The sequence below is a fragment of the Octodon degus genome, unplaced genomic scaffold (assembly GCF_000260255.1).
Source record: "Octodon degus isolate 3935 unplaced genomic scaffold, OctDeg1.0 scaffold00229, whole genome shotgun sequence".
Taxonomy (NCBI): domain Eukaryota; kingdom Metazoa; phylum Chordata; class Mammalia; order Rodentia; family Octodontidae; genus Octodon; species Octodon degus.
Window position 1 is genome coordinate 324,607 of NW_004524805.1, and position 12,260 is coordinate 336,866.

A 12,260-nucleotide genomic window follows, 5' to 3' on the forward strand; every position below is an offset into this window, starting at 1 on the left:
TGTGTGTGTGTGTGTGTGTGTGTGTGTGTTACTTGGGATAGAACTCAGGACCTTACGCTTGCTAGGCAGGTGCTTATGCCACTGAGTATCTCTCCAGTCCCCCATCCTTTTATTTATTTATTTTTTTTACAGAACCAGGGATTGAACTCAGGCCCTTGTGCTTGCCAGGGAAGCACTTATTCCACTGAGCTATCTCCCTGGCCCCTCCCATCTTTTTCTTGATGAATGTGAGGGCACATTTGTCCTTGGAGACCTTGAGCAGCTCCATGGCCCACTGTTCATGGAGGACAAAGCTGCGCACCTCCTGGCTCATGACCTGCGTGGACATGTTGTGTTTGGTGAGGCATCCTTAACGGTGGCTGTGACTCCATTTGCTCATATTCTTAATCACCTCCTGGCTCTTGTTGAGGCCCACAGCCATGTGCTAGGGTACGGCCATGGCTACTGCTCTTCAATGGCTGCCATGGCAGAAGCAGAATTTCAATTCTTAGTATTTTAGGCTGTCCATTCTGATAATTGTAATAGTTGTACTAGTTTACATTCCCAACAATAATGTAGAAGGATTCCTTTGTATCTTACAACCTTGCCAGTGTTTGTTATTATTAGATTTACTGATGAGACCCATTTTTCTTTTTTTTTTTTTTGTTTTGATACCCATTTTTCTGGAGTAAGATGGAATCAGTGCTATTTTAATTTGCATTTCGCTAATGGTCAGAGATGTTTAATATTTTTCTGTGTATTTATTGGTGATTTGTATTTCTTTCAAGAAGTACCTGTACTTTCAAGAAGTACTTTCTTTCAAGAAGTACTCATTTCAGTGGCATACTTTTTGATTTGTTCTTTTATTGAGGGGTGAGCTAATTTTTTGAGTTCTTTACATATTTAATATTAATCCTCTGATAAAGTATAGCTAGCAATTTTTTTTCTTATTCTGTAGATTGTGTGTTTATTCTTTTTTTTTTAAACTTTTCTTTTTTTTTTAATATTTATTTATTTATTTTTATTTATTACATTTATTTATTGTGTGTGTGTGTGTGGCCAGCTCAGCCCACCAGGGGGCGGGTCTGGCAGGCATGTGATGCTGGGGATCGAACCGCGGTCCCTGTGCTTTGCCAAGCTTGTTTCAAGTAGGTGCTTTAGACCACTGAGCCATCTCTCCAGCCCTATGTGTTTATTCTGTTGGTTAATTCCTTTGCTGTGGTCCCTTTTTTTTTTTTTGTGGTCCCATTTGTTGACCATTTATGTTATATCTCTTCCTATGCCTATGTTTTCAAGCAAGTTAAATGTTGTTGTTCTAATATTTAGATCATTAATCCATTTTGATTTAATTTAATATATGATGAGAGATATGGGTCTAGATTCAGTCTTCTGCATGTATATAGCCAATTTTCTCAGCAGCATTTGCTAAAGAGGCTGTCTTTCCTCAGCATGTTTTTGACCCTTTCTTCAAAGATCAGATGGCTGAGTGTGACTGGAGTTATTTTTGTATGCTCTTCTGTTCAATTGATCTATATGTGTCTTTTGTGCCAGTACAACTATTGCATAATTTTAAAGCTATAATATATAGTGTCATATTGTCCTATGTAAAAATACCAGTTCATATTGGAATATATTTTTATAAATTGGGTATATGCCCTTTAACCAAGGGCATTCCTTGATCATTCATTCATTCATTCACTTGCTACAGGGTCTTACTACTCAGATTGGACTTGTAGTGCTCCTCCAGTCTCAGCTTTCCCAAGGCTGGGATTACAGGCCTGCACCACCATTCCTGGTTTCAGTGGCCGGCATGGTGCACCTGGGTTCCAGGCCTAGCATGGCATGCAGTACAAGGGATCAAACCTAGGTCCTTGTGCCACCAAGGGTATTCTATATGCCAACCACATACCACCACTGAGCTACTTCCCTTGCTCCTTCATTATACTTTTAAATTCTGATTTTAAAAAGTTTATATTAAACTCTGTTGAAATAAAAGAACAAGAAAACAATTGAACCAAGATTACAACTTTTTTTATTATTTATTTTACAACTTCTGATTAAATAAATTTCACATTTCCTTGGAAGGATTAATGACTTTTAAGATTATATTCAAGAAAGCTAGGTGTGGTAGTACATGCCTGTAATCCCAGCATTTGGGAGGCTGAAGCAGGAAGATCCAAGTGAGGTTGAAGCCAGCCTGGGCTACATAATGAGTTCAAGGCCAGCCTATCTTACATAGTGAGACCTTGTCTCAGAAAACAAACAAGATTATATTCAAGATGCAAATAAAAGAATAGAAAAGTTTTCTTTTCCCAGTTGTAGCTATGCCCAAGAACAGGAGAGGAAAAAGAGGAAGTATGCACTTGTAGATTCTTTTTTTTTTTTGCGCTTGTAGATTCTTATGTTGACCAATCTGACAATAGACTTACAAACTCGTCAATTCTCCTCTTACTGATCCGTTAACTACCAACGTGTATTAAGCAGTGCACGCAAATAAGTGGTTTGTCAAGGATAAATTATTTTTAATTTATTCTTACTTCTGGCTAGAAATGAAATGTTTAATATAGGGGTTTGTTTTCTCATTTTTTTTTCTTTTTCTTTTTTTGGTCTTGGGAATGGAATTTAGGACCTTGCACTTAACCAGACAGGCCCTGTGCCACTGAGCTGTATTTCCAGCACTGTCTTCTAATTTGAAAATGAACCCAGAGGGGCCAAGGAGATGGCTCAGTGGAATAAGCGCTTCCCTAGCAAGCGCAAGGGTCTGAGTTCAATCCCCAGTTCCGCCAAAAAAAAAAGAACATGAACCCCGAAAATTGTCTACTTGTGGCCAGGGTTTTAGCTCAGTAGTACAGCACCTGCCTGGTAAACACAAGGTCCTGAGTTTGATTCCTGGTATCAAAAAAAAAGTCGATTTGGGCAGTCTATGGTTCTTCAGGCTGTTTTGTTTCACATTGTTTTAAGGAACAATGTAAATGTACTTTCCAGGAATTTCCCCAGAATATGTTCTTCTCCTGAAGAAGGTGAGCTTCTTATGCCTTGTGGCATGACATTTAATTGTGATAACTATCAGAATGAAGACATGTGCCAAGCCCTTTGTATGACAGGCATTAGATATTTATTTTTTATTTTTTATTTTTTTTATTTATTTTTTTAGAACACTTTTTTTTAATATTTTATTTATTTTTATTTATTACATTTATTTATTGTGTGTGTGTGTGTGTGTGTGTGTGTGGCCAGCTCAGCCCACCAGGGGGCGGGTCTGGCTGGCATGTGGTGCTGGGGATTGAACCGCGGTCCCTGTGCTTTGCCAAGCTTGCTTCAAGTAGGTGCTTTAGACCACTGAGCCATCTCTCCAGCCCCAGATATTTTTCTATATTGTTTCCTTAAATGACCTGTCCCAAACTCAGAGCCCTTGTTCACTGACTACCTGTTTTATCTAATGCTATAGGTAACTTACTATGGAGTCCTGGCCAGTCAGTGCCTCCCAGATACCTGTGGACACACAAAGTTCCCCTAGAGCTGGGGTGACAGTCCCACTATGGCTTCTAGAAATCCTTCATCTGACACTGGATTCAGATTCTTAGAACTTTTACAAATTTTGATTTTTCAGGAGCTGGTTGCCATCTCTGTGATACAGGCCAGAAGTATCCAGAACATTGACATAAGCAAGTGTTGAATTCTGCCTCTTAGAAATTCACTTGTTAAAGAAAAAGAAAGAGGGCCAGCCAAATAGCTCAGCAGATTAAAGCTCCTGCAAGCAGGCACAGGGGCCAGGGGTTCAGTCCCTGGGCCTGTCATGCTGGTCCCGCCCTTGGGGTGTGCTGAGACTGCAATTGAGACTGTGGATTGTGGTGGTGCCCACCTGTAATCCCAGCTCCTAGGAGGCTGTAAACAGGCAGATTACTAGAGTCAATCTAGTAGTGAGACCCTGAACACCCTATAGACCCTTCCCTAAAATATGAAAAAGAAAGAAAGTGTGTGCATGTGCGTGCAGGGTCTCACTTGGACTCATAGTGGTCCTTCTGTTTTCAGCCTCCCTAGCACTGGGAGTACAGGTGTGTGCCACAAAGCCTGGACTCTATCACCAGCTCACTGTGCCCGGGGGTGGGGCCAGCACAGTATGCAGTGCCAGGGATCAAGCCCTGAACTATCTCAGCCCACCCTGGTGGCAGGGCTAGTGTGGCATGTGGTGCAGGGGATTGAACTGCGGTCCCTGTGCTTTTGCCTAAGCTTACCTAAGCAGGAGTTTTAGACCATTGAGCTATCTCTCTGGCTCCCCATAGAAATTTTTTTGTATGTTTATTATTTCTTTCCTAGGTCTTTCCAATAATAAAGTCTTCATCTACTAATGACATAGTAACTAGCTTACCAATTTTTAAAAAAAGTCTTTCCAGGGGCCGGGGACATGGCTCAGTGGAATAAGCGCTTCCCTGGCAAGCACAAGGGCCTGAGTTCAATCCCCAGTTCCGCAAAAAAAAAAAAAAAAAAAAATTAAAAAAAAAAAAAGTCTTTCCATTAACATATATGATCATTCTTTTCCATAAAAATGTAATAGGTCAGCCCAAGCATGATGGCACATGTCTGAAATCCCAGCTACTCAGAAGGCTGATGCAGGACTGTTAAAAGTTTGAGGCCAAACTGAACAATTTAAATAGGTCCTGTCATAATTAAAAATAATAATAATAAGGGCATCATAGTGGAAGAAGGCATGATGGCACATGCCCGAAATGCCAGCCCTCAGGAAGATTACTACAAATTGGAAGCCAGTCTGGTCTGTATAGTGGGTCAAGGCCAAGCTGAACTATATAGCAAGACCGTGTCTCAAAAATCCAAGATAGGGCTGGTGAGATGGCTCAGTGGTCTAAAGTACCTACTTAGAACAAACTAAGCTAAGCAAAGCACAGGGACCGCAGTTCAATCCCCAGCACCACATGCCAGCCAGCCCCGCCCCCTGGTGGGCTGAACTGGCCACACACACACACAAAATAAATAAATAAATAAAAATTAAAAAAAAATCCAAGATAATAATAATCTGGGATATATAGTTCAGCCTACACTGGGATCAATCCCCAAGTACCACAGAAAGAAAAGGAGAGCAAGAAAGAGGGAAGGAAAATATAGGTCAAAATATCAGGTTTTTTGGTTGTTTTTTTTTTCAGTCTGGCCCAATCTACAATTATATTTACTGGGCTTTTTTCTACCTATGAATTACATGCAGGGGAAGTGTATTCTGCCTTTCCTTTAATTCTGAAGCCATTGATTTTTCATAGTATCCAGCTTTGTTTGTATGTGGAAGCTAATGGAAGGTGGTGCTCAGAAATAGAATTGTAATGTTCTATGTTCAGATGGTCTGCATAGAACTGAGCTTCTTGTTGTTATCTTGTAGTGTGGGAAGTTCACTTTCACCCTTCCAAACCAGACCATCTGTTTACTTGTTCTGAAGATGGATCTCTCTGGCACTGGGATGCCTCCGTAGACATGCCAGAGAAATCCTCACTCTTTCACCAAGGTAGGATACTTTCATAAGCATTCTTGTATGTCTTTGTATGATGCTTCTAACTGCCGCATTATAAGTTATTTGTTTGGGTTTTTTTGTTTATTTAGTGTATGGTCTTACTACGCTGCTCAGACTCGTAGTGATCCTACTGTCTTAGCCTCCCCAGCACTGGGATTACAGGCATGCACCACCACACCTGGTTTTGGTGGCCAGCATGGTACACCCAGTGTTGTAGGGCAAGCACAGCATGTAGTACTGCAGATCAAACCCGGGTCCTTGCACTTGCCAGGCAGGTGCTTACATCACTGTGCTATCTCCCTAGCCCTAACTGCCACTTTGGAACCGGGGATTGAACTCAGGCCCTTGCGCTTGCCAGGGAAGTGCTTATTCCACTGAGCCATCTCCCTGACCCCTAACTGCCACATTCTGTGTTCTCTTTTTACTGAGTAGTAACAAAATGTTTCTGTTCTCATACTCCACTGTAAATTTGTATATCTTAGAGCATCAAGTCTGACTGTGTTCTGTCACCTACTTACTGAAGCACTCCTGATAACTAGAAACATTATATAGTGGTTCACTTTAGACAGTCAAGGTTTTTCTTTGTGATTGCCCTTGTCCTGTGTCCTCATACCATAGGGTAGGCATTGGTGACTCTTTTCTAATTGTGCTAGTAAGGAAGACTTTGTGTGGAGAAGAAAGTAGATCTTTTGTATATTAAGTAACTTGTTTCTTTTCATCTCAAAAGGTGATTAAAATCCTGATTAAAATCACTGTGAATAAAGCGCAACCAAGAACTATACACTTGTAAATAATAAGTTTATTTCAGTTAGGCATGATGGTACATGTCTGTAATCCCAGCACTTGGGAGGCTGAGGCAGAAGGATCACCACAGATTCAAGATTAGCCTAGGAAGAAAAAAAAAAGATTAGCCTAGGCTACATAATGAGTTCAAAAACAAAGCTACAGTGTGACACTGCCTCAAAAAAAAAAAGTTTTGCATTTTCCAAGCTTCTTATTTTTGAATATTTGTCTATAGTTCCAGAGTTGCTTTGATCACTCATTCAGAAATGTTTACTGCAGGCCTACTGTGTGGTAAGAATTCAAATGTTGGGACCTGCAATTGTCAAGAAAACAACATATTGAGTGTAATCCCAGCTCTTGGGAGGCTGTAAACAGGAGAATTACTAGAGTCCAATCTAGTAGTGAAATCCTGAACACCCTTAGACCCTTCCCTAAAATTAAAAAAAAAAAAAAAAAGTTGCTACACACATGGGATAAAAATGGATAGTGAGCTAGGGGTGTGGCTTAGTGGTAGAGCATATATATAGCATGTGAAAGGTCCTTGGCTCAGTCTCTAGCATCAAAAAAAAAAAAAAAAATAAGAGAGAGAGAATTTATCAGTAGTAGACCAATTAAGAAACCAGACTACCCTAGATTTAGAAGGAGCTGGTTTTACATGTACTACAAGGGCTGAAAAATAAAGGCAAGTGGAGGAGTGCAGAGACAGCAAATAAAAAGCAATATTCCCAAATCAGAATCATTAATACTTATGCCTATGCACTGTTGGAAATGCTGTTATAGTTGGGTTTGTTTCACCAGAAGAGACACCATGTCAGTCAGTCAGGAGCTCCTGCCACAGTGTCATTGCCAGAAACCTGGGTCAGGAGGAGAGCCAAGCCTCTGGTGGATGTGGTAGTGCTTGCTTGTAATCCCAGCACTCAGGTGGCTGAGGCTAGGAGGTTGCTTCCAGTTTAAGGCCAGCCTGAACTACATAGCAAAAACTATCCTGTCTTTTTTTTTTTTTTTTTTTTTTTTTTTTTTTTTTTTTAAGAGAGGACAGCTGCTTCTCTGCTCCTCTGCCTTTCTGCCTTCCAGTCACCCACCTCCCATTGGCAGAGTTTATCTGAATGGCAGATGGCAAGGAGCCCTGGAAAATGGAGTTTGCAGACTCCTACTCCCAGTATAAATGGTAGAATATAAAAGAGCTGGAAAGGGAGCTAAAAGCAAAACGGGAAATAACAGCCAAATACAGCAGTAGTTCTGTGAAGAGAAGCAAAGCAGAGTTGGAAGATGAATAATAAAGGTCAAATGAGGGAAGCTCTCTAGAAGGAAATACCAGGAAAGGCTGCTTGGAAGAAATTATATTTGGTTATTTTGTTTTTTTAGACAGGGCCTTGATATGTAGTTCAGGCTGGCCTTGAACTATATAGCTCAGGCAGGCCTCAAACTTGAGGTGATCCTCCTGCCTTAGCCTCCCAAGTGCTGGGATTACAGGTGTGTACCACCACACCTGGATATTTTGGTTTTTTTAAGACAGGGTTTCACCATGTAGGCTGGTGTTGAACTCACTCTTTAACCCATACTGCCTCAAACTCACTGTGATCTCCTGCTTCATCCTCCTGAGTGCTAAATTATAACCATGCACCATCATACACGGCTCAGAAATAGCATTCAGCAGAGACTTTCTGGAGGTGAAGCTGTGAGTCACTTGAACACATTATAGGCAGAGAGCCCAAGACAGGCAGAGAATAGCAAGGCCAGTTTGCTTAAAAAGTAGGGGAGTGATATGACGTAAGGACTGCTGGCTGAGAGACAGATCTCAGAGGACCTGGGTGCCAAGATAAAGACAAGACTTTTTTCAAGTATGATAAGGCACCATCAGAGAATTTTGTTTGTGGGAGTGGCTCAACTGCCCTATTTCTAAAAATCACTGGTTGCTGTGGCAAATAAAAGAAGGAGGAAAGTAAAGGCAGGAGACCAGGAAGGAGTCTTACCACAGTGGTTCTAATAATGCAGGTTTAGAATCCCTAATGTGAAATCCAAAATGCTCCAGTTCTGAAATTTTGGTGCCATATGCAGAAGATTCCACAGCAGACCTGTGATGAGTCACAGTCAAAACTTGGGTGCATAAAATTATCTTCATTCTATGAAGTGATCACTTTTTTAAAAGGTCAGAAGTGTTAATGTTTACTAACATAAAATTAGTCTTAAAAGGTTTTTACTTTTTCTTTTTTTCTCTCAGGAGGACGATCCAGTACATTTCTGTCTCATAGCATTAGTAATCAGGCTAATGTTCAGCAGTCTGTGATAAGTTCCTGGCTCAGCACTGATCCTGCAAAAGACCGAATTGAAATCACAAGCTTGCTTCCCACCAGGACTCTGTCTGTGAACAGTTTGGATGTTTTAGGTCCTTGTCTTGTTTGTGGAACTGATGCAGAAGCAATTTATGTTAGCAGACAACTGTTTTCATGAAAAGACTGTAAATATAAGTTTTCAAGTAAAATGTGGACTTTTGAATTCCAATTTCTGTGCAAAACTTTGTTACTGCTAAATGTGATATCTGCAAGGGAATCACTGCTAAATGACTTTGTTGATGCCCAGTTTTGGCTTCCTTTTCTTGTGTTCTCCTATAACAGCTGGCGGGTCTGATCAATGACTAATGCAAAAGATATGTGAACATGTGGAAGAGCGTCTGAGGACCCTTGTGCTGATAAATTCGTTGCTTTCCAAGCTACTGTTATAGACAGCTTATGAATGATGTTACAGAATTTACCACTGAAACCCAGTGGGTTCCTATAATTTTTTGTCAGTAGTGTATAGAGTATATCTGCCCTGGTGGCTTTGCCAATGTTAATGCTTAGTCTTTGGGCTGGGGAGATAGCTCAGCGGTCTAAGTACCTGCCTGGCAAGCTCAAGGATCCAGGTTCAGTCCCTGGTACCACAGTGCCAACCACAAATCTGAGCTGTGTAGCAAAACCTTGTACAAAATACATTTAAAAACAAAATTTAGGGGCTGGAGAGATGGCTCAGTGGTCTAAAGCACCTACTTGAAACAAGCTTGGCAAAGCACAGGGACCGCGGTTCGATCCCCAGCACCACATGCCAGCCAGACCCACCCCCTGGTGGGCTGAGCTGGCCACACACACACACACAATAAATAAATGTAATAAAAAAAAAAAAATTTAGGGGCCAGGGAGATGGCTTAGTAGAATAAACACTTCCCTGGCAAGTGCAAGAGACTGAGTTCAACCCCCAGTTCCGCCCAAAAAAGAAAAATAAAATTTAGGGGCTAGGGAGATAGCTCACTAGAATAAGCGCTTGCCTGGCAAGTGCAGGGTCCTGATTTCAATCCCAGGTACCACAAATAAATAAAAAGTTTCTTCTTTTTCTTCCAAGAATTCTTTTCAATTCTTCATTTTTTTTCTTTTTTTTTTAGTTTATTTTTTTTAGTTTTTTTGGCAGTGCTGGAGACTGAACCCAAGGCTTTGTGTTTTCTGAGCAAGCATTCTGCCACTGAGCTAAATTTCAGCCTAAATTTAGAGATTGAACCCAAATCAAGGCCTTTGCACTTGAGCTGTATGCTGGACTCTTTTTTTTTTTTTTTTTTTTTTTTTTTTTTTCATCTTGGTGTCTCACTAAGGCTCTTAGGTTTCCTAGGCTAGGGTTGAATCTAAGATCTTAGCCCCCCAAAATGCTGGAATTACAAGGATGTGCCACCATGCCTGGCTTGGATTTTCTGAGACACTTTGAGAATAAGGGGCATGTGTGTATGTATTCTGCCTTTTATGTACATGTTTCACTAAAAATATAGTAACTGACAGTGGGGTTATATGGTTCAGTGGGTTAGATCAGCAGTGTACCCCAGTCACTGAATTCCAAAAACTTGAGAGGAAAACACTTCGGATAGAAACTTTGTTTATAGATTTATTACTAGGACTAATCCTTAAAGATTAGTTTTCACAAAAATGATTAATTGCAGGTAAAGCGAATATAAGCAAAAGAAACTTCCTATTCTTCAATGTATATAATCTTTTGTGTGCTGAGGATCAAAACTAGGCCCTTGTGAAGGCTATACAAGCTTTCTACCATTGAGCTGCACCTCTTGCTGTGTGGTTAGGATGGCCTGGAACTCACTATGCAGCCCAGGCTGGTCTTGAGTTTGTAGCAATCCTCCCTCAGCATCCTGAATGCTAGGATTACAGGCATGCACCACCACACCCAGCCTCCAAACCCATCATCTTTTATAAAAATGGAAAAATACGTGTTATCTTTGTGGTTGCATATTTTCTAGTTTCTGTACTATCACTTTGAATTGCTGCTTACAATGGTATATATATGTATGCTATAATTTATTTCAGTTGGGAGACTGGGCATGGTGGCGCACGCCTGTAATCCCAGCACTTGAGAGGCTGTAAACAGGTGGATCACTACGAGTCCGATCTAGTAGTGAGACCCTGAACACCCTTGTAGACCCTTCCCTAAAAAAAAAAAAAAAAAAAAAAAAAAAAATCAATTGGTTTTCTATTAGTAATTCACATATTCATTGTTTCATGATGTTGATATTAGTTTCTGCAAAGTCTGCTTACTCCATGTTTTTCTTTTAAAAACTGTCTATGTCTGGGGGCCGGGGAGATAGCTCAGTAGAATAAGTGCTTGCAAGCACAAGGGCCTGAGTTCTGCCAAAAAAAAAAATTGTCTATATCCTTTGCTAATTTTATTTCCTGAGGTAGTTTTTAATCACTTTTTTTTTTTTTTTTTTTGCAGTACAGGAAAAAAAAAGGCCAGGCAAGCACCTATTCTACTGAGCTATCTCCCTGGCCCCTTTATTACTTTGATATATGAAGAATTTTTTATCTTTGGCATGTGATAGATATTTTTCAATTTTTTTTGTGTGTGCAGCTCTCACAGTTCGGACTCATAGTGATTCTCCTGATTTCTGCCTCCCTAGTGCTGGGATTACAGGCATGTGCCCAATGCCCAGACTCTACATTTTTCAATTTATTATATATGGAGCTTTTCATACAAGTTAGCATTTTGGGAGCTAGTGAGATAGCAGCTCTCTCTGGGAAGCACAACATCCTGAGTTTGATTCCTGGTACCAAATGAAAAACGAAGTTGGCATTTTTATGTGGTAAGATCAGTTGATTTCTTTATAATTTCTGCCCATTGCATCACTCCCATGTCCTAGGTTTACATAAACATTGACCAATAATTTCGTCTATTTTATAGTTTCATATTTTGAATGTAAAAATATATTTTTTGTTGTTGAATTGCAAAGAGTTACACCCAGCACCTTGAACCACACTACTGCTGAACTATACCCCTTGAATTATTTTTCTTAATGGATAATTTCAAACATACAAATAAAATATCCATATATTTATCACCCCGTTTCATCAACTAACAACAGAGTCAATTTCACCTTTGGAGCTATCCATTTCCCTCTACCCCAGCCCTGCTCTAGATTATTTTATTTTATTTTATTTTTATTTTTGCACTTGCCAGAGAAGCACTTATTCCACTGAGCCATCTCCCTGGTCCCCACTCTGGATTATTTTATAGTAAATTCATATTTCACACATAATTCTTCACCATGTATGTCTGAAGGATGAGAACCTTCCCCCTTTTTAAACATAAGGACACTATCATTCCTACAGTATATTATTGTTATTGTCAGATATTCAAGCAGTGTTTAAATTTCCCTCATCTCATATATATTTTTTTAGACTTAGTTTGTTCTCCTATCCAAGTACTAACCAGGCTTTTTTTTTTTTTTTTTTTTTTGTTCCTCGAATGGCTTCAGGGCACTTTTGGCCAGCGGGAGAGTTGTGAGGTTCGAACTCCAGCAACCTGAGGCTGGGAGCTTTGTGGAAGCAGCCACTTAAAGGCCTGAGCTAGGGCCACGCCCCCTAACCAGGCTTTTTATACATGGACTACATGTTTCTTTTTTTCTTGTTTTTTTTTGTGGAACCGGGGATTGAACTCAGACCCTTGTGCTTGCCAG

At 40.3% G+C, this 12,260-nt stretch overlaps 1 protein-coding gene across 1 annotated transcript in view; it reads left to right on the forward strand.

Annotated features, from left to right (window-relative positions):
• Nup43 (nucleoporin 43) overlaps positions 1-8,757 on the forward strand; it is a 24,008-nt gene extending 15,251 nt beyond the window's left edge. Inside the window, exons 7-8 of the mRNA XM_004645471.3 lie at positions 5,366-5,488; positions 8,499-8,757. Coding sequence (XP_004645528.1) covers positions 5,366-5,488; positions 8,499-8,728 — 353 coding nt within the window. The 3' untranslated portion in view covers positions 8,729-8,757. The remainder of the gene's footprint in view (positions 1-5,365; positions 5,489-8,498) is intronic.
• The last annotated feature ends 3,503 nt before the right edge of the window (positions 8,758-12,260 follow it).